Below are 21,539 nucleotides of genomic sequence, written 5' to 3'. Positions count from 1 at the left end.
CATAGTACAACTGTCAAAATCAGGGAATTAGCATCAATATTAGACTATCAATTGTTCAGACTGTCCTGAACTCCCCACAGATGTCTTCCTCCTGATCCAGGATCCAGCTCAGAATTCCGAGTGGCATTTGGTGGCCATAATTCCTTCATCTACTCTTTTTTTTTTTAATTAAGTAGATTTAATTTTAACTTGATTTTCTGATTACATTTCATTTAAAAAAAAAAAAACTTTTTATTTTGTATTGGGGTATAGCCATATACAAGCTATAAGGGACTCAGCCTTACGCGTACATGTATCCATTCTCCCCCAAGCCCCCTTGCCACCCAGGCTGCCATATAACGCTGAGCAGAGCTGCGTGTGCTAAAGAATAGGTCCTTGTGGTTGTTGTTTTTAACATAGCCATGTGTACATGACCATTTCAGTACTTTTTTTTTTAAGATTTTTTTTTTTGATGTGGAGCATTTTTAAAGTCTTTATTGAATTTGTTACAATATTGCTTCTGTTCTATGTTTTGGCTTTTTGGCCACGAGTCATGTGGAATCAATCTCCCTGGGATTGAACCTGCACCCCCTGCATTGGAAGGTGAAGTCTTAACCACTGGACCACCAGGAGAGTCCATCATCTACTTTAATCTGGGCCAATTCCCACCATCTTTGTCTTGAGTATTTTGAAGAATACTGATCAATTATTGTGTACCATCTCGCTCCATTCAGCCTTGTCTGATGTTTCCTCATCACAAATTTAGTTTTAATTCTCAAGGAATCCTTATTCATTATTGAACACTTAGAAGATTACAGAAAGAAATATAATCCATATATATGCATGTATGCAGGCGTGTCCTCAGTCATGTCTGACTCTTTGTGACCCCATGGACTGTAGCTGACCAGACTCTTCTGTCCATGGAATTCTCCAGGCAAGAATACTGGAGTGGGTTGCTATGCCCTCCTCCAGGGGATCTTCCCAACCCAGGGATTGAACCCACATTTCCCACATTGCTAGTTGGATACTTTACCATCCGAGCTACCAGGGAAGTCCAAGAATACTGGAGTGGGTACCCTCCTTCAGGGGATCTTCCTGAACCAGGGTCTCCTGCATTGCAGGCAGATTCTTTACCAGCTGAGCTACCAGGGAAGCCCATTTATACACATATGTGTGTGTTCAATGGATTTATTCTGTACATGCTCTTTTGCATCTGCTTGCTCCTTAAATGAGTGCTTCTAGAATCCCAGGGGCGGGGGAGCCTGGTGGGCTGCCGTCTATGGGGTCGCACAGAGTTGGACATGACTGAAGCGACTTAGCAGCAGCAGCAGCAGCATGGAATGTAAGACCAAGCCTGCATCCTATCTGGGGCGTGGATGGAGACGTAAACAGGAGGGGAGAATTCCAGTTGGTGATTGATGCTGTTCTGTTTTGTTTGGGTCATGCCAAGCAGCTCAGTATCTTAGTTCCCCGACCAGGGATCGAACCTGAGCCCCCCTGTAGTGGAAGCTTGGAATCTTAACCACTGGATGGTCAGGAAAGTCCTTGGTGGTTGATTCTGATCGCCATGAGCAGATGTGCTGGGCTAGAGAGGAGAGAGCAGGGCCAGCCTCGCAGAAGTTCCTCTGTCCTGGGCCTCCTGAGTATGCTGACCACTTCTACCCACAGAGCTGACCCCTGAGCCCCAGGCCCTGGGGTCCCAGATTCTCAGTCTGTGGACCTAAGGCATCACAGACAGGCATGTGCTTTTCTAAGGCAGAGAGCAGATTTTTCCAGAGAGTGGATTCTAAAACTGGGAGCTCAGGACAGCAAAAAGGGGCAGAGAAGGCAAAATTCGTGACGTGGACTCGCAGGTGGTCCATAATGGGGTGGCCAGAGTGTACACTTGTGGTGACCGCAGGCGTACTTCCATCCAGCCACTGTTCCCCAAGACAGCGAGGGCCTTCCCATGGAGCGAGGGGCCAAAACCTCCAGGCGTGCAGAATTCAACAAGGGGCCTTGAGTCCTCGCACCACCTCTGTTGCCAAGAATCTCGGGCTCTTTTGTATCAGTGATGGCGACAGACTGGGACAGCATGGACGCAGGGGGTCTGCGTGTTCCCGGCTAGCTCTGCTCCCCGAAGACTGCTCTTACAGATCTTTGCCCAGATAAGTTTATTTTAGAGTCTTTCACACTAAAATGCACGTTTTAAAACTTCTGTCATGATTATAGATTAATAGGCAGATGCAAAGACATTTCAGAGAGGTCTCCCACACAGTAGTCACAGCTTTCATAATAACTCTCTACTATTTAATACAATATCGACCAGGTAACTAATGTTCGTAGGCTATGTCTATATTCCATGCCATTTTCTCACGTGTAGATTGATGTAATCACTACCATCAAGACACAGAACCATTCCATCACCGTGAAGACCTCCCTCCTGCTTCTGTTTTAAATTTTGTTGGCCACGCTGGGTGGCATGCAGGATCTTAGTTACCTGCCCGGGGATTGAACCCGTGCCCCCTGAAGTGGAAGCGTGGAGTCTTAACCACTGGGCCAACAGGGAAACCCTTGCTTCCATATTATGGTCACCCTACCTTATCCTCTCTCACCACCCTTCCTCACCCTTGGAAACCACTAATTCCGTCTTTGTAATTTTCTTATTTCAAGAAAGTCACAGAAGCGAATAGCATCATACAGTACCTGGTCTTTAACGATTAGCTTCTTCCACTCACCATAATGCCTGCATGAATGCTTCAGTTGCCCAGTTGTGTCCAGCCCTTTGTGACCCCATAGACAGCAGCCCACCAGGCTCCCCCATCCCTGGGATTCTCCAGGCAAGAACACTGGAGTGGGTTGCCATTTCCTTCTCCAGTGCATGAAAGTGAAAAGTGAAAGTGAAGCTGCTCAGTCGTGTTTGACTCTTCATGACCCCATAGACTGCAGCCCACCAGGCTCCTCCGTCCATGGGATTTTCCAGGCAAGAGTACTGGAGTGGGGTGCCATTGCCTTCTCCGTAATGCCTCTGAGGTCCATCCAAATCAGGTGCATTTCAGTAGTGTGTCCCTTTTCATCGCCGTGTAATATTCCACAGTGTGGCTTTACCACAGTTTGTTTAACCACTGATACAGTAAGAAACATTTTGGTCTTTTGCGATTTTTAGCTATTCTGATAAAGCTCCTGTGAGCGTTCACATATAGGCTTTTGGGTGGATGTAATTTTCACTTTTCTGGGTAAATGCCAGAGTGAGTATGATTTCTGTAAGTGTCTGCTTCATTTTTTATTAAGAAATGGACAATCTGTTTTCCAGAGTGGCTGGACCATTTTACATTTCCACAGGCAACGGATGAGCCTTTAGAGAGTTTAATGTTTAAGTTTGCATTTTGTTTGGTTTACAGTTGAATTCAGATTTCTCATCTGAAAACAGTATTAATTTCAAAACCTAAGTTCCAAGCTTGAGGAGGCTTTGAATCCGTGCATTTTAAGGTGAGAGCAGACGTTGTTTATTTCCTCTCTCCATCTCTCTGTTAGCATGGGAGTCTTCTGGTGCCAGCGCTGGGTGGGCAGGGGACCAGGTGACTCACAGTCTCGCTGCCTGGCTCTTGAGAGCAAACACTGTGCGGGTGTCCGGCCTGGGGCAGGGAGCACGTGGCCCCCTGAGGCCCTGGCTGCTCTAAGCTGGCTCATCGGCTTTTTTTTAACAAGATGAAAGCGTGAACAGCGACTACAACTGAGGGAGAGTTTTAGGAAGTCGTTCAACCTTTTCAGTAGTTCACTTATTAATGAGATACTTGACTAATTATAAAGAAACAGCTGAGAAGGTTTCTAGAGTCAGCTGATTAAAAGGAAAGATGAACACTCTGTTCGGTGTTCAATGTTTTCAGCTTTTTAACTTGCCTGCACAACGGTCAGAAGGAAATATTCTGACACCCCCACCCCCTCTCCCAACCCACACTCCCCCACCCGCTCCCCCAGAAGCTCGTTCCAGAACCTTCCAGCTGGGAAGCTCACATTGCTTCCCACATCCCCAGTTTCACCTGCAGTTCAGCCGGTTTCTTTTTCTGCTCTGTCTGTATGTAAATGGGCTTCCCTGGTGGCTCACTCAGTGGTCGAGAATCCACCTGCCATGCAGGAGATGCGGTTGGATCCCTGGGTTGGGAAGAACCCTGGAGGAGGAAATGGCAACCCACTCCAGTATTCTTGCTTGGGAAATCCCAAGGACAGAGGAGCCTGGAGGGCTACAGTTCGTGGGGTCACAAAGAGCTGGACACGACAGAGCACACACGTAAGGCAAGGCTGTATGTGAAAGCGCTGTTTGGGAACTTTCTGGACCCTGGAGCCATCTGTCAACTGCGTGGGGCAGAGAGAGAGGGAGGCAGGGCTCCGCTCAGGCCTGGCTCAGGACAAGCAGGTTCCTTCCTCTTTGTTGCAAAACTTCTTTAGAAGCTGAGTTTTCCAAAAGGAAAAGTCGTACCTCTTGCTCCCTTCTGCCCCGCTTTCAGTTCTCTATGCTTCTGGGAAGCAGCAAAGCAAACTCAGTTTGCCCCAGCTTTTCTTCATTGTCGGGGCATCTGTCCTTCCCTTCATTCCATGCCTGGTCCCTGGCCTCGCCCCCTCTGACCTCGCCCAGCCCCTGCAGGACCAGGGGACCAAAGGCCTCCATGGCCAGGGTACCACTGAGACACAACGAAATGATGCCCATGGAGGCCCTGGGAAGCTGCAGCAGGAAGAGAGAACAGGGAGGGAAAAGTGTGAGGCTGGGGGAGAGCGAGGCTCCCGAGAAGGACGGCAGAGGAGCAGAGCAGGAGCAGAGAGGGGCCATGTAAGAAGGACCCAGATTCCAACCTCCCCAGGGCCTGGGCCCTCTTTGACTTCCTGGCCCCAAGCCCAGCCCTTACCCTCGGAGGCTCCTGATGTGCTCAGGTTCAGTCACACAGAGTCAGTTGAGAGGGATAAGCCTGGCTCTGTTGCCCAGTGGCTGTGGGACCGTGGGCAGGTGACTGAACCACTCTGAGCCTCAACGGCAGGGCAGCATCAGCAAAGATCTCCTCAGACAACTCTGGGTTTGCAGTAAGGACTTTCCTGGGAGCATCCACACAAGAAATGTGAGCCCACACCACATTATTGTTGGTGGTATGTTTAAACCTCTTACTAAAAAGCGCGGGTCTTTGGGATTCCCTGGTGGTCCAGTGGCTAAGACTCCTCACTTCCAGTGTAGGGGGCCCAGGTTCAATCTCCAGTCAGGGAGCTAGATCCCACACGCCACAGCTGAGAGTTTGTACGCCACAGCTAAAGACCTGGCACAGCTAAATAAATAAATACAGTTTTATAGAAAGTGTGAGTCTCTCATGAACGAATTTCAGTTGCAAACCAAGAAATATTTACTGAGGTGTTACTATTATTCTAGACCCATGCTTTGCTCTCAGGGGGTTACAAGAATAAAAAGACAATAATAAAAAGGATATGGTAAGTCATGGATCCTGTCTTAAAGGGGTGATGCATGAACATTAAAGAGCACCCTGAGACAGGGAAAAAGTAAGGGTGCACAGCCTCACTTGTTAAAGGCTCCTGGAGTTTAGGGACGCTGTCAGGACAAGCTTGCTCAGGGTGAGAATTTGGTTTCTTTCCAGGGTTTGGATTAAGGGATTAGATATTCGCTTGTTCAGACCAGGGCTTCCCAGGACTCAGAGAAGTGTATACACTCAGACTGTAAGGAAATGCATACAAACCTGTACACTCAGACTGCAAGGAAAGAGGAAGACAATCCCACTTAAATCCCATGTATTCACTCAACAAATATTCATTGAGCCCCTACCCCATGGCAACCACAGGACTGTGAAGAGGCAGAAGATAGACATGGCCCCCGCCTTGGGGAGTCTGATGCCTGACGGGGGCAGATGGAGACTAGGTGGGAAGGACAGCAAGTGGTGCCCGTCATGTTTGGGAGAGAACGGAATGCCCAGGAAGGTCTGCCCACAGATAGGATGCAGCACAGGGGATTGTTTGCACCACTAATGCAAGGCTGAAAGGGCAGAGAGAAGAAGCTGAAGCCCCAGACGCTGATGAGTACACCAAACGACTGCCACGCACCCAGGAGTCCCGTGAGAGGGGGCCCTGCCCAGTGGGCTGTGGGCCTTGTGGGGACAGGGTGTGCTGAGCCCACTGGTCTCCCCAGAGCAGAGGCACAGGGACCTTAAGGTTGGAGACCCAAGGAGTGATGGTGACAGGAACCCACTCAAGTCCTCCCAGTGCCAGAACCTTGCAAGAATCCAGGTTCCAGACTTGCCTGATGGTCAGTGGCTGACTCCATGCTCCCAGTGCAGGGGGCCCAGGTTCGATCCCTGGTCAGGGAGTTAGATCCCAAATGCCGCAACTAAGGACCGAGTCAAATTGTGTGCGTGCATGCTCAGTCGTGACCGACTCTTCGTGGCCCCATGGACTGTAAGTTGCCAGGCTCCTCTGTCCGTGGGATTTCCCGGGCAACAGTACTGGTGCAGGTTGCCACTTCCTACTCCAGGGGATCTTCCTGACCCAGGGATTGAACCAGCCTCTCTTTCATCTCCTGCATTGGCCAGCAGATTCTTTACCCCTGTGCCACCTGGGAAGCCCCTAGCTATGACCTGGTGCAGGTAAATAAATAAATATTTTTTAAAAAAACTGAAAAAGAATCCAGCTTTGGAGGGAGCTGGGAGCTGTGGCTGGCAGAGTCCCGCCCGCTTGGCAGAGCAGACCACAGCAGGACAGGTTTGAGCTGAGGGACCCTCGGAACTAACAGCCCACATCGTCAGTTTTGCATGCTCCCCTCCTTCAAGAATTCAGCTTGTTCTTCCTCCAAGAATTCAGCTGAACCACATGCAACCTTCCCTGAGCTGGTGGCCTCTCTCAGTTCAGACAAGACAGGCCACCAAGCCTTGCTGCTGGAAGGCCAGTCCCCAGGAGAATTCCTCTCACAGCAGGTGCCCTGAAGGAAACAGCCGGGTGCCCTGACCGTGGAGCCCCAGATAAGAAGTCTCAGTGATAAGCAGGCCCCACCTGCAGCCAGCGCCCTACCAGGGGTGCTCTGCCTGGAGAACTTTCCCCGGGGCGAGGAGAGGTTTCTAGAGTGTTGTCCGGACTGGCAGGGGCAGGGAGTAGACCAGAGTGGGTGGGATAGAGGAGCCCCACGCAGGTTCCCTGGCCTTGACTGCTCTCACCAGCCCTTCCCTGCTTCCTCCCCTACTGTGAGCTGACCGTGCCCTCAGCTGCCTACCTAGTCAGATGTTCTCTGTCTTGGCCAGCTCTGCTGCAGCAGACCACAGGCCCACGGCTCCTCAGGTGCCCAGCTCTGTCACTCCTGCCACAGGCTGGACCCAGAGTGCAGCCCAGGGTGGGGTCTCCATGGATTCCCCCCAGCCCGGGGGTCCAGATAACACAGGTGTGGGGCTCCAGAGTCCTCTGATCTATTTCAAAGACGTGGCACACACCCCCTCCCCCAGCCCCTTCCCTTGGAGGGATTCTCTGCCCCTACTTGCCCTTCTGACTCTCTCTCTCTGCCCACATGACGCTGGGTGGGAGGAATGGTGTGTTTATTTGAACATCCTCCCCGCTTTTTTAAAATTTATTTGGCTGCGCTGGGTCTTAGTTGCAGCATGTTGGATCTAGTTCCCTGACCGGGGAGCAGACCCAGGTGCCCTGCATTGGAAGCTCAGAGTCTTAGCCACTGGACCACCAAGAAATTCCCTGAACACTGTCCTCTTTGACAGCATGTTCCTGGCTAGTCCTTCCTGTGTGTGAAGGTATGGGTGAGGATAAAACAGATGGGTGTTTGTTCCCACTTGGTCCCAGCTCCTGGCAGAAATGGGCAGGAGTCTCAGGTTCCACCCTTGGGTCAGGAAGATCCCCTGGAGGAGGAAATGGCAACCCACTCCAGTATTCTTGCCTGGGAAAGCCCACTGACAGAGGAGCCTGGTGGGCTACAGTCCATGGGGTCGCAAGAGTCAGACACGACTTAGGGACTAAACAACAGCAACCTGGCAGAAATGCCCGTCCGTGTCTGGGCCAGCCACTGGCCCAGAGGCGTCAGGGGCGGCCAGCTGGGTGGGCATCAGGCCCGCAAAGGCGAGCCTGAGCTGCCAGTGAGCGGAGAGTCCAGCAGGCTGCCTCCTGCCTCCTGCTCAAGGCGATCAACAGCACACGCTGGGCACCTGTGCACCGTGCCAGGCTCCCTGCCCCACACCAAGGACTCGAAGACCACAGGGCAGAGTCCTCCATCCAGGACCTAGGAAGGAGTAAACAAGAGCAGCTTCCTGGAGGAGGTGACATTGGTCCAGTACCTGTTTTCGAGGATCTGGTCTTAGACTAGCAGGGAAGGAGCAAGCTGGGCAGGAGTCCCAGGGACTAGAGTGCATGGTGACATCCTTGGGTCCTCGGTGCCCGACTGAGGGCAGGAACACGGCACTGGTCACAAGATGTCTGCGGTTCCTGTGGGAAGGAGGAGGTGGGGACCTCCCCTGAGCCCAGGGGCTCATCGGGGGACCTTCTGGGGACAATGGGAAGGGTCACAAGGTTAATAAGCATAGTGGAGCCAAGAAGGGAGGTGGTGGGGCTGGGGAATGGGGAAGTCTGTCTGTGAGGCCACTGTGGGGAGCAGGATGCATTCATACTGCTTCTTTACATCTTTCCCATACTTTCTAACTTTTCTAAGGTACACAAGCTTTTTTAAAAATGTGGGGGAGAATGTGTTCCCCAAAATGCTTAGTTTTTTTTGTTTTTTTTGAGACTGGAAGGAAAAGCCCTTTAGACTTTGGAGGAATAAGAATGTTTTTATTATCCTAGTTTATGTCACATTGTAAATCTGTGCTGTTGAGTCAATGAGAAGTTGGGCCAGTGGGAAGGGGGGCAGGGGGGTCTGAATGGGTGGGTGCGGTCCTAGGGGAGGAAGCCATGGAGGGAGGGGAGGAAAGCAGAGGAGGCGGGGCCACTGACTCACCAGCCCCTCCCGACGGCATCCTGCCTCTCCCGGGCTCACACCCCAGGGCAGGCACCGATTTCCCTGGCGCAGGGCCAGCCCAGGCCTGAGAGCCCTTGAGGGTACCAGGAGCTCCTAATATGGCTTGTTCTGCAGGGGGTGGGTGGACGGAGCTTTGGCCCGCACCATTGTTTCTGGAGTGGACCGGATAAGACAGGGGTCCTCGTGGTATTCAAGGGGCCTGGGCAGGCAATTTCCTGTTACCCTTAAAGCCACAGAGAGAAAATTCTCACTGCAAGAGTCAGTATGCAGTGACTGGTCTTTGGAAGGATCCTGGGTTGAATTATGGCGCCTAGAGCTTTCTCATAAAGCCAGTGGTTTGGGAGTCCCGGCTTGCAGCCCAGGCCTGCCACATGCCCCCTGCTCATGGGTACTTGGGGGAAGTAGCTTGATCTCTCAGAACCGGCTTCCTCCCCCATCAAAGGAGGTGGCATGCCAGCCCAAAGAGCTTCACAGGCTGCAGAGATGGTGGTAATCAGAACCCACATGGGCGCTGGGGTTCCTGCGCCGCCCACAGGGAGGGCCGCAGCTAGGTGAGGACTTCAGGGGTGCCTGCCCCAACCCCTGGGAGGGCCTGAAAGAGGCTGGGCCCCTACCCCCCAGCTGTGCAGGCCCTGGTGCCTTTATGCCAAGTTCCATCACCGCAGACGGAAGACATTCCAGGAACTCCTCTGAGTGTCTGACAGCCCTCATCCCTTCTCGCTTCCTCTCAGAGGCTCAGCTTCCCGCAGACCTCAGCGTGATCCCCCAGGACCAGGGCTGAGGCTCCTGCTGCCGTAGCCACCGCAGCTGGGAGCTGATGCCGGGGAGGGCACGGGGGGCTGTGGGGGGCAGGGCACCCGCACCAGCCTGGACTGAGGCTCTCAGACAGAAAGAGGAAGACTGGAGCTAGGGGTCCACTCCTGGCTGTGATGCACGGAAAAAATGTGTTTCCGTGGCAACTTTGTGTGTGTGTGTGTCTGTGTGTGACTAATTAAAACAGAAGATTCAGGAAACAGTATTTCCCTTTCCTATGAACAATGCACTGTATTTTCTTCAGTGGTCTACTTACCTGTTTTTTCAAAACAAACTACTTTTTATTGAAGTAAGGTTGATTTACTATGTTGTGTTAGCCTCAGATGTAGAGCAAAGTGATTCATATATATTCTTTCAGATTCTTTTCCATTATGTTTTTTTTTTAGATGGATTTACTCATTTATCTTTGGCTGAGCAGGGTGTTCGGTGCTCTGGTGGGCTTTCTCTGGTTGCAGCGAGCAGTGGCTCCTCTTGCTGTAGGACACAGGCTCTTAGCGAGAGGGCTTCAGTAGCTGTGAGCACTGGCTCAGCTGCTCAAGGCACGTGGGATCTTCCTGGACAAGGGATTGAATCCATGTCCTCTGTATTGAGTAGCCACTAGACCACCAGGGAAGTCCCCCTCCGTCATAGGTTTTCACAAGATACTGAATATGGTTTTTCCCTGTGCTATACAGTAGGTATATCTTGTTGTTTATCTTTTTCATATATAGTGCTGTGTATCTGTTAATCCCAAACTCCAGATGGATCCCTCCCAACCCCTTTCTCCTTTGGCAACCGTGAGTTTGCTTTCTATATGAGTCTGCTTTGTAATAAACTCATTTGCATCTTTATAAGATTCTACGTGTACGTGCTATCATAAGACATTTGTCTTTGACGTTCTTCACTTGGGAGGACCATCTCTAGGTCCATTCATGTTGCTGCTAGTCTATTTAACTTTTTTAAAAAATATGTATTTGTTTATTTATTTGGCTGCTCCAGGTCTTGGCTGTGGCATGGGTCTTCTGTCTTCATCACGGCACGCAGGATCTTTACCTCCCTGACCAGGAGTTGAACCCGGGCCCCCTGCCACTGGACCACCGGGGAAGTCCCTGCCTAACCTTTCAATGCCGGTAGTGAGCAGGGGGATTTCATCAGCCACGCACAGATCTCAGCTGCCGTTTGGAAGGCTGGGCACTGGGGGCACTGCACAGGCTCGGGAGACTGCTGGGCGCTGGCCGAGTTTGGCCTGGGGATTCCGGGAAGCCAGCTGGGGTGGGGTTCTAAGAGGTGGTGAAGGGCATAGGTCATGTGAGCAGACTCTCATCCCAGGTCCTTAGCAGTGCTGTGACGAGGGCTGCCACTGGCTCAGAACAGCTGGAACAGAAGGGAAGTGAAGACCTCACATCCCCAGAAGCCCGGAGGAGCTGGCAGGCTCTGCCCAGGCTGGTTCTTTGGCAGCACAGTTGTGTCATCCAACCCAGCCTCTTCCCGTCTCTCTCCTCTTCCTCATCATAGCTCCAGGCCTAAACCCAGACAAGCCACGGCCAGAGCAAGGACAGAACTGTCTCATCCCCGAGGCAGGAAGAAACCCTTCCCAGGACCCAGAAGCCTTGCATCTCATTGTCCAGGGTGGTCACATATGTGTCCCAGCCAAGAGATATGTTGAGCCTAACGGATGCTGGAAAGTCACCTGCTACATCTCCTATCCCCATCCCACCCCACTGCCCACCAGTACACCCAGTTGGGCAGTTTATTCCATAGGAAGGATTTATTTATTTATCTTATCGCTCTTTGGGCTTTTCTCTAGTTGCAGCAAGCAGGGCTACCCTCTCGTTACAGTGCTCAGGCTGCTCTTTGCAGGGGCTTCTTTTGCTGTGGAGCGTGGGCTCCAGGGCGGCGGGCTGTGGCGGTTGCAGCACGTGAGCTCAGCAGTTGCGGGGCTCCCGGGCTCTGGAGCGCAGGCTCAGTAGTGGTGCACTGGCTTGGATGCTCTGCAGCATGTGGGATCTTCCCAGATCAGGATCAAACCCGTGTCTCCTGCATTGGCAGGCAGATTCTTTACTACTGAGCCACCAGGGAAGCCCCATGGAAAGAATTAAAAAAAAAAAAGACAACTCTCTTTGCAACGTTACCTACTGTGGCATCATCTATAACAGGGAAAATCCACAAACATCCACCCTCTTTGCCCTGGGGCCTCACTGACTAAGTGAAGTTTTACCAACGTGATGGAACGTAATAGTGCCGTTGAAAGTACAGGTGGGCCTCATTACTCAAGGATTCTGCATTTCCAAGTTCCCTTTGCTCACTAAACTTTATTTGTAACCCCGCAATCCATACTTGAGGTGTTGTCACGCAGATTCGAGGACGTGTCATTCAAGGCAGTGCAGAAAAAAATTCGAGTCACAAATCTGAGACACATACATTTCAACCTGAGGTCAATACCTGCCTTCTTAAATGCATGCTTGGTTCTTCAGTCATGTCCAGCTCTTTTTGACCGTTTGGACTACAGCCTACCAGGCTCCTCTGTCCATGGGATTTTGCAGGCAAGAATACTAGAGTGGGTTGTCATTTCCTCCTCCAGTGAATCTTCCAAACCCAGGGATCGAATCCGTAGCTCCTACGTCTCCTGCATCACAGGTGGATTCTTTACCCACTGAGCCAGTGGGGAAGCCCTTGCCTTCTTACAGCTCAGAGTGTTAACAGGGTCCTTTCCCAAGTCTGTTTAGTGCCCCATCTTGCTCATTTTTGTGCTTGGCTTTTTGTTGATTTTAGTATTCAAAATAGTGCAAGTACACTGCTGAAGTTGTGTCTAGTGTTCCTAAGTTTGGCAAGGCAGTGACTTGCCTTACACAGTAAGTGTTAGGTAGGCACATAGTTATAGAGCTGTTGGTGACAGCTCGATATTAATGGATTAACATTACATATTAACTATATTGAATAATGCGTCTTTAAACAGAAAGATACATAAAACAAAGTTATTTGTTGATCAGTTGATGACGCTATTTTGACCACAAGCTTCTAGGAATGTAGTCTGTATTTCCCAAGGAGCGATGATTCACGATTCACAGCTAAACATGCCAGCGTTCAGGGCAACTTGACAGAACTACCAAGAATCGACGATATCATTAAGCCACGTAGCACAATGGAAAAATGCAAAAAAACCTGAATACAAAATGTATGTTCCCCGCAGTTTGCAACCAGCACTCGGCCCCGAAAGGAACATAACATAGAAGAATTCCTCTGCTGATAACATTAACCTTAATTTTACAAGCGATTTAAAATCTTAGGATTGAAAAAATGATTAACAGATCTAGGGAGTTCCCCGGTGGTCCAGTGGTTAAGACTCCACGCTTCCATTAAAGCGGACACGGGTTTGATCCCTGGTCTAGGAGTTAAGACTCCACATGCCACATGTTCAGAAAATAAAACACAGATCTGATTCCTGTTGTATCATTTAAACCGTTAAATCACCCTGGGGTTGAGGCATGCTGAGTGGGCGGTACCAAAGTCCTGAGGGACGCCTGTGCTGGCCTCGGTGACACGAACGGGGTGCTCTGTTTGAAGGGGCTGTGACTCTCTGGGCGTTTGGTACCAGAACTGCCAGATGGGCTCCAAACAGCAGCTCCTGCATGGGGCTCGTCTTCTTTTTCCCTTCTAAAGGATGTGCGTCAAACATACAGCTGTACATTCATGTTCCCAGCAGCACTACCCCCAGCAGCTGAAAGGCGGAAGCAGCCCATGTGTCCATCAAAGGATGAGTAAATAAAATAGACATGAGGGGACTTCTCTGGTGGGCCCGTGGCTCCATCCCCGGTTGGGAACTAAGCTCCCACATACCGTGGGACAACTGAGCCTACACTCCAGAGCCCGAATGCCAATACTAAGGCCTGGCCCAGCCAAAAATAAGTAAGTAAATACATATTTTGCAAATGAAATAAAATAGATATGTGGTATATTCGTATAATGGAATGTTGTCATGCTCAGTCACTGAGTTCTGTCTGACTCTGTGACCTGATGGGCTGTAGCCTGCCAGACTCTTCTGTCCATGGACTTTTCCAGGCAAAAAGAGTGGAGTGGGTTGCCATTTCCTTCTCCAGGGAATCTTCCCGACCCAGGGATGGAACCCACGTCTCCTGTGTTTCCTGCATCAGCAGGCAGATGTATATATGTGTATATTTATATATATATTTATATATTTTACCACTGAGCCATCTGTGGTAAAGCCCTCATAATGGAATATTATTCAGCTTTTAAAAGGAAGGAAATTCTGACAGCATGATTGAAGCTTGAGGATAATAGTCTGAGTGCAATAAGCCAGAAACAAAAGAACAAATACTCTATGATTCCATTCGTACAAAGTCGAGTAGTCAAACTTTTAGGGACAGAGGAATGCTGATTGTCAAGGGCTGGAGGAGGGGGTATGGTGAGTTAGTGTTGAATGGGACAGAGTTTCAGTTTTGCCAGATGAAAAGTGTCCTGGAGATGGATGGGTGGTGGAGATGGTACACAGCCTTGTGGATGCTCTTAATACCACTGAGTAAGGTGAGTGTTAGCCGCTCAGTTGTGTCCAAGTCTTTTCGACCACATGGACTGTAGCCTGCCAGGGTCCTTTGTCCAAGGAATTCTCCAGACAAGAACACTGGAGTGGGTAGCCATTCCCCTCTTCAGGGGATCTTCCAGACCCAGGTATCGAACCCAGGTCTCCCGCATTGCAGGCAGATTCTTTCCAGTGTGAGCCCCTAGGGAAGCCACTGAACTGTACATTTAAAAGCAGTTAAAATGGCACACTTTGTTCAGTGCATTTTATCACAATTTGGGGAAGGTAAACAATGGCCAAGGGGCTTGGACTCACACAATGTGGGCCGTGGCTACTTGAACGTGTGGGACGATAGTTTTCTTCATCTTGAAACATCTCAGCATCAGAAGGGGCCCCGAAATGGTCCTGGTTCCCATCGTGGACAAGCCAGACCTTGTTCTTCATTCAGCTCATTCTTCCCGGGCCATCAGAGGGAGCAGGAGCCCCCAGTTCACTTGGCCCCACTGCCCTCCCGGGCCTCCCTGTCTCGAGTCTGGCCTTTTCTTTTTTGCTTCTTGAATGTTTATTTCTTTATTTGACCTCATTGGGTCTTCCGTTGCAGCACACAGGTTCAGTAGTTGCAGTGTGGGCTTACTTGCTCCACGGCATGTGGGATCTTAGTTCCTTGGCCAGGGATTGAACCCTCGTCCCCTGCATTGCAAGGTGGATTCTTAACAACTGGACTGCCAGGGAAGTCCCAGGAAGTCCCAGAAAAAGAGTCTCGCCTTTTTCCTGCAGCTTGTGTTCACCTAAGTACCAGTGAAGGGGAGGAGGGGCCACCAACGCTTTGTGAAGATTAAGCCAAGTGGTAAGGAAAGGAATGCAGTGTCAGTGGTGAATGGACCAGCCAGGCTGAAATAACACCCAGCTATGCAGAAAAACCTGCCACTGGTATCGCCCAGAGTATCGTATGGCCAGCATCTCCTCCTACTCCCAACCCCATGGCTGGCCCCACCGGGACCACGCCTCCCAGCAGCGGCCAGGAACCCAGGCTCGGCCCTGAGCCTGGTGTCTTTCAGCCCCTCCTCCCCCTTCACACGGGGTCATTGCAAGGGCAGCTCTGTCCTCACGGGCGATCAGAGTGAAGTTCCCGGCCTGTGGCAGTGCACCCAGGCCCTGCCCCTAGCCCCTCGGAGGCCCCTGGCTCCCCTCCTGCTCTGTCCTCTTAGGACGGATCCACTCTCCCCAAAGGAAAGGCAATCCTCTTCTTGCCTCTCCCACTCAAAATCTTTTCAAAAATGCTTGTTGAAGTATAGCTGATTTTCAATGTTGCCTTAGCCAAGTGTATCAGTTGTACACAGCATATCCACTCTTGTCAGACTGTTTTCCCATATAGGTCATTACAGAGTATTGAGTAGAGCTCCCTGTACTCAGTCGCTCAGTCGTGTCCGACTCTGCGACCCTGTGGACTGTAGCCCGCCAGGCTAGCTGTCCAGTATACGGTAGTACGTATGTGTCAACCCCAATCTCCCGATTTATTTCTCCCTCTCCCCCTTCTCCCTTGGTAACCATAGGTTTCTTTTCTACATCTGCGACTCTATTTCTATTTTGTAAATAAGTTTGTACCATTTTTAAGAGTCCACATGTAAGTGCTATCATATGATATTTGCGTTTCTCTTTCTGACTTACCTCACTCAGTGTGCCAGTCTCTAGGCCCATTCATCTTGCTGCAAAATCTTTTGACTTTTGAAGTGAGCCCCCATCATCCAGCCCAGTGTCTTTCTTCTTTCTTTTTCAATGTGTATGTTGGTGATTTGGATTCATTATAAGATCTTGTCTCTGAGCCAAGAAATTCTCCTCCCGGGAGGTGAGGGCGATTGGTTTATTGGGTCTCATTCCAATGCACATATATACATACATACGCTCATACGTTCTCTTCTTCTACGTAAATCATAGCACGCTGGGCACACTGCTCTCTGCCTTGTACAATTCTAGGGTTTGTTCTATTCTGATATACAGAGTTTTTCATTCTCTTTGAAGGCTGCTGAGTTTTCCACTGTATGACATAATTGCTTTCGCGACACCCCCTCACACCAGATGAAACATTTGGGATGCTTCTTTATCTTCCCGTAACCAGCAGGCTTCAATAAACAACACTGTACATTCACCATCTTGTGCATATGCGTTGTCTATAGGACAAATTCCCAACGTGAAATTCCTGGGTCAAAGAGCATATGCATTTAATGTCTTGATCAACAGCGTCAAAATAGTAGACTGGCTGACGGCACCATCATCTATCCTGGAAATGGTAACGGACTTCAACCTGGGGGCTGCAGGTGGGCTTGGAGGGACTGTGAGTCCCCACATCTGTAGATAAAATCACGTGTGTACACAGGTACATTTTTCTAGGTGACCAAAGCTTTCATCAACTCCTTAGAAGGGTCTGTGGCCCTCAGTGCTATCTCATCTCCTTGCTGATTGGTGTCCCAGCTCTTCCAGAAGTGAACCTCCTATCCCTCAGGAAGACTGGCCTTGGACTTTCCCTCTCCTGGGTCTTTCTTGGGGAAGATTCCCTCCCGTGTCCTTATAGCCAATAACACGGCCAACAGTGGCTGCTCAACACTCACCCCGTGCGTGAGAGACTCATCTAATGCTCACAGGAACCAGGAAAGAGGAGTCCTCCCCGCCTCCTCTGTTTGATGAACTGGACATGGATGCAGAAATGAGTTAAATAATCTGCCCCTTTAGCAGAGCTAGGATTTGAACCCGGAAGCATCAGAACTGCTTGTGCATGAACTGGAGTGGAAGAGCCTGGAAGCAGCAAGATGGGCCCTGGGGCTTCTCAGTCTTCACTGCGTCACCTGGGACATTTTTAACAATGCAGCCTCCCTCACCACCTCTGGGGCAACATCCAGACCATGGGGCTTCCTCGAAGTCCCCGGATGGTCCCAGGACTAGCAGGACTCAGGGTGTGGCTCTGAGGGTTCAGGCTCAGGAAATTATGTGTTTTAGAAGCACCTTACCCTTATGCCACACTTTGGTATGATTATTTTCCTTTATTAAGCATTTTTCAAAAGAATAATTATTGGCGGTATAGTGATGAACTGCCTTCCAAAATAATAAGCATCCTCCAAAAATGACCAAAGTAGACCTTTTAAAAAGCATCATTTTCAACTCATGGATTTCAACTTGGTTGATACAGTCCAATCCACTGGTGGTGCAGTGGTAAAGAACCCGCCTGCCAATGCAAGAGACACAGGTTCGATCCCTGAGTCAGGAAGATCCCCTGGAGAAGGATATGGCAACCCACTCGAGTATTCTTGCCTGGGGAATCCCATGGACAGAGGAGCCTGGCGGGCTACAGTCTATGAGGTCACAAAGAGTCGGACAAGACTGAGCGACTAGGCGCAATCACAGTCGTTATTATATTTATTTGAAGGTCAAATTGCCCCATCTTTAGTCAGCAGCAGCCTTCTGAATCCTTCTGACCTAAGCCCAAGAGCCTTTGAAAATATTTTGCGGTCTGCTCTGATGATATGTCAGCTTCCCCAGCCCCGATCTGGAATTGGCCATTGCTCCTGACTGCATCTGGGTGCTGTTACCCCAGTTCTCATCCTCTAGCTCTTTAACCAGCTCTGTAAATGTGAGGGGCCTATTCTCCATGTTGTAGAGAAGAATGAGTAATAAATAAACTTATTAAGTTCTACCCTCCCTTAAGTGATCCCTTCCAGTTTCAGTTCAACCTTTAGAAAATGCACAGGTGAGTAATCTGTTTGTTCTTAAGAAACAGACCGCCAAAATCGTACTTGAAATACACTTGCTTGAAATACACTTGGCTTTAATACAATCTTCTTCCACGTTGAAGGCCAGCCCCCAACATCTAAAAATATCTCTAGCTCTTGAGATATCAAAAACCGAGTGTTAAAAGGAGAGAATGATTTAGGTTGCCAAGCAAATTTGGAAAGCTAAATATAAATTTAGAAAAAAAAGTCAAGATAAATAGTCAAAACTGTTTTCCCTGTAATGAATTCAACCAAGGCTGCTTGAGACAGAAACAGGATAGCAAACTCCACTAGTTTTAAATTCACCTGGAGATTGGCCTTGGCCTTGGTTTCCTTATAATGTTCAGAAGATAGAGGGTGTGGAAATAAAAAGTGAATAACATTCCTCTGCGTAAAGCTGATTGTGCAAACTTTATGCCCAGAAGAAGGGGCAATTTGAGTAGATTCTCCCAAATGCTCAGGGCCCCGCCTTGCGGCGTGAAATCTGGTGAGGTGGAGAGCCCCACCAGTGCCCCGTTCTATGTCCCACGTGGCCTCAGACCTCAGTCCCTCCTTCCATTTCCTCCAGATGCTCCCCAGGAGGGCAGCGTCTCACACACTTTGAGAATGAAGTGTGGACACATAGATGGGGCGCGTGTGGCAGTGTCTGCCCAGGGTGGCCTCTGATGGCAGGAGCCGGGGTGGGGAGACCCTTTGCCAGCACTGATGGGCCTGGTAGGGCTGAGGCAGGGAAGCTGGCAGTAAGAGGCAGCAGGTATCAAGTGGCCGCTCTCTGTAGAAAGCCCATGGGAGTTTGAATTCCTGTACAGATGAAATGAGGCCATCTGAGTGAATGCATTTTATTTATAGATTTATTTTTTTGGTGCTGGGTCTTCATTGCTGTGTGTGGGCTTCCTCTAGTTTCAGCAAGTGGGGGCTACACTTGTTGCAGAGTGCGGGCTCTAAAGATCGGGCTCAGTAGTCGAGGTACACAGACATGTGGGTGGGGTCTTCCTGGGCCGGGATGGAACCCATGTCCCCTGAATGTCCAGCTGGACTCTTAGCCGCTGGACCACCAGTGTGAATGCACCTCTGTGAATGCGCTTTATAAACTCTAAAGCCCCTAGTGAACGAGAGGTCGTGGTGGCGGGTTTATCATCGCGGTGCTTTAGTTGCTAAGTTGTGTCCGACTCTTTGCAGCCCCGTGGACTGTAGTCCACTAGGCTTCTGTGTCCATGGAATTCTCCAGGCAAGAATACTGGAGTGGGTTTCCATTTCCTTCTCCAGGGGATCTTCCCACTCGGGGACTGAACCTGGGTCTTCTGCATCACGTGCACTCTTTACCAGCAGGAAGCCCATGGGTTTATCACTGAGTCATTCCAAAGAATGCTATTTGACACCCTCCCTACCTGCTTTTCTCCAGGCCCTGGGCTGGGCACCAGGAATCATCGGTGAATGGCACAGACCATTCTCTGCCCTCAGAGGTCTCATGTGAGTGTAAAATTTTATAGGTTCCACAGTCACTAAGTCCTGAATGCCATTGCCACTAACAACCAGCATTGTTTGGGTACTGGCAGTGGGCCAGCATCTTCAGGCATTTCTCATGGCTTGGTGGGGAAGGTGCTTGGCAGGTGCCCCCAAGCCATGCTCTGGCACCTCCCTCGGCATCGGCCACCTGGTCACTGCAATCAACACGCAAGAGCCCGGCTCAGAAGGACAGCGGCTCTTGTTCCTCTCTTCCTGCTTGGAACGAGGCGGCCCCAGCTCGCTCATGGGCAGTCCCGGGTCCAGCTTAGGGCTTCCACAATTCACCTGGAGATTGTTGAGGCCTGGGGCAGTGTGCTGTGAGAGGCAGCCAGGCTCCCGGGGGTCTTCCCAACCCTGCAAGAGGCTGGGAAGCTCTGCCTCGTGGTCCACTCCCTGGTCTCTTCTGGCTTCTCCTCCTGTTGCCTTTCGCTTCGGAAAGCCTGAGAATTCTCCACAAATTCAAAAGTGCTTTTGCCTCTAGGACAACAGCAGTGGGAGCCCCATAAGGGATGGGGTGACTTACTTATGTCTGAAAGTGAAAGTGTTAGTCGCTCAGTCAAGTCCCACTCTTTTGCAACCCATGAACTGTAGCCTGCCAGGCTCCTCTGTCCGTGAGATTTCCCAAGCAAGAATACTGGAGTCGTTAGTTATTCCCTTTTCTAGGGAATCTTCCTGACCCAGGAATCAAACCCAGGTCTCCTGCATCACGGGCAGGTTCTTTACCATCTGAGCCACCCGGGAAGCCTGTATCTGCGTCTATGTCATTTATCTGTAAGATGAGAGCTGCTAGTCCCAGGACCTGAAAGCTGTGTGTCTTTCATCCGAGCCAGACAGAAGTAAGTGGAGCCCTTTATACAGAAAGTCTCTAAGAGAATCATTTAGAACTGAGCTAAGCCTACAGTCATGATCACAATCAACCTTCAACAAATATAGGAGGGAAAAGGTGAACAGGAATGAACATTAACAGAAGCCACAAACCACAGAATCAGGCTCTCAAGACCAAGACAAAGGGATCCTCGGATTGAATATAAAATGAAGACAAGCATATTTAATAAAAAGATGTCCATACCTTAACACACTGTATCCCCATTGCACAAACTGTAGAAGACCAAAAATGAAAGTGAAAGTGTTACTCAGTCGTGCTCCAGTCTTAGTGACCCCACGGACTGTAGCCCTCAGCTCCTCTGTCCATAGATTCTCCAGGCAAGAATACTGGAGTGGGTAGCCAGTCCCTCCTCCAAGGGATCATCCTGATCCAGGGATCGAACCCGGGTCTCCCAAATTGCAGGCAGATTCTTCACCATCTGAGCCACCAGGGAAGCCCCTGAAGAGTGCTTAACCAAATCCAGAGGAGGACAGAGGTGGGAAATATGCAAAGAGCATCACACTCAGTGCCAGCCATTAAAGCGCCTTCTTCTGTGCTTTTCTCTTACAGATATTTGGGGTCTGGGTCTGGATCCTGGTGGCAGCCACGCAGGTAGCAAGCCCGCTGCTACAAGGATGGGTGATGTACGTCTCGCTCACCTCTTTCCTCATCTCCCTGATGCTCCTGTTGTCTTATGTGTTTGGATTTTACAAAAGATATGAGTCCTGGAAAATTCTGGTAAGAATCTGGGAGAGAGTCCCAGGGCCTGAGGCTCCTCCCAGACCAACGTCCTGGGCGTGGTTGAGTACAAACCTGGGTGGGAGGAGGAACCAGAGCCGCTTCCTGGGCTGGGCCCCTAGGGAATCTCAACCTTTCTTCTGAAAGTGTTTACTATCAGATCATGATGCTGGGAAAGACTGGGGTCAGGAGGAGAAGGGGGCAACAGAGGATGAAAAAGTAGGATGGCATCATCGACTCAATGTGCTGTAGCCACCCGTTCCAGGAAACAAACTCACTCAGAAGGACAATGCAGATAGTTGAGAGCAGTTTATTACACCGGCTCGCCCAGGGCAGAGTCTCCTCTTAGCCAAGGACCCCGACCAGTTTCTGTAAACCCACCTCCCCAAA

General features: G+C 50.2%; 1 protein-coding gene across 1 annotated transcript in view; it reads left to right on the top strand.

Moving 5' to 3' along the window:
• Positions 1-21,539, top strand: part of LOC102279053 (mal, T cell differentiation protein like) — a 33,595-nt gene that overhangs the window by 2,943 nt on the left and 9,113 nt on the right. The window contains exon 3 of the mRNA XM_005891591.3: positions 20,982-21,149. Coding sequence (XP_005891653.1) covers positions 20,982-21,149 — 168 coding nt within the window. The remainder of the gene's footprint in view (positions 1-20,981; positions 21,150-21,539) is intronic.

Source organism: Bos mutus, chromosome 11 (assembly GCF_027580195.1).
Source record: "Bos mutus isolate GX-2022 chromosome 11, NWIPB_WYAK_1.1, whole genome shotgun sequence".
NCBI classification, from domain to species: domain Eukaryota; kingdom Metazoa; phylum Chordata; class Mammalia; order Artiodactyla; family Bovidae; genus Bos; species Bos mutus.
The sequence above is the reverse complement of the archived record's forward strand: the minus strand, read 5'-3'. Positions and strand labels throughout refer to the sequence as shown.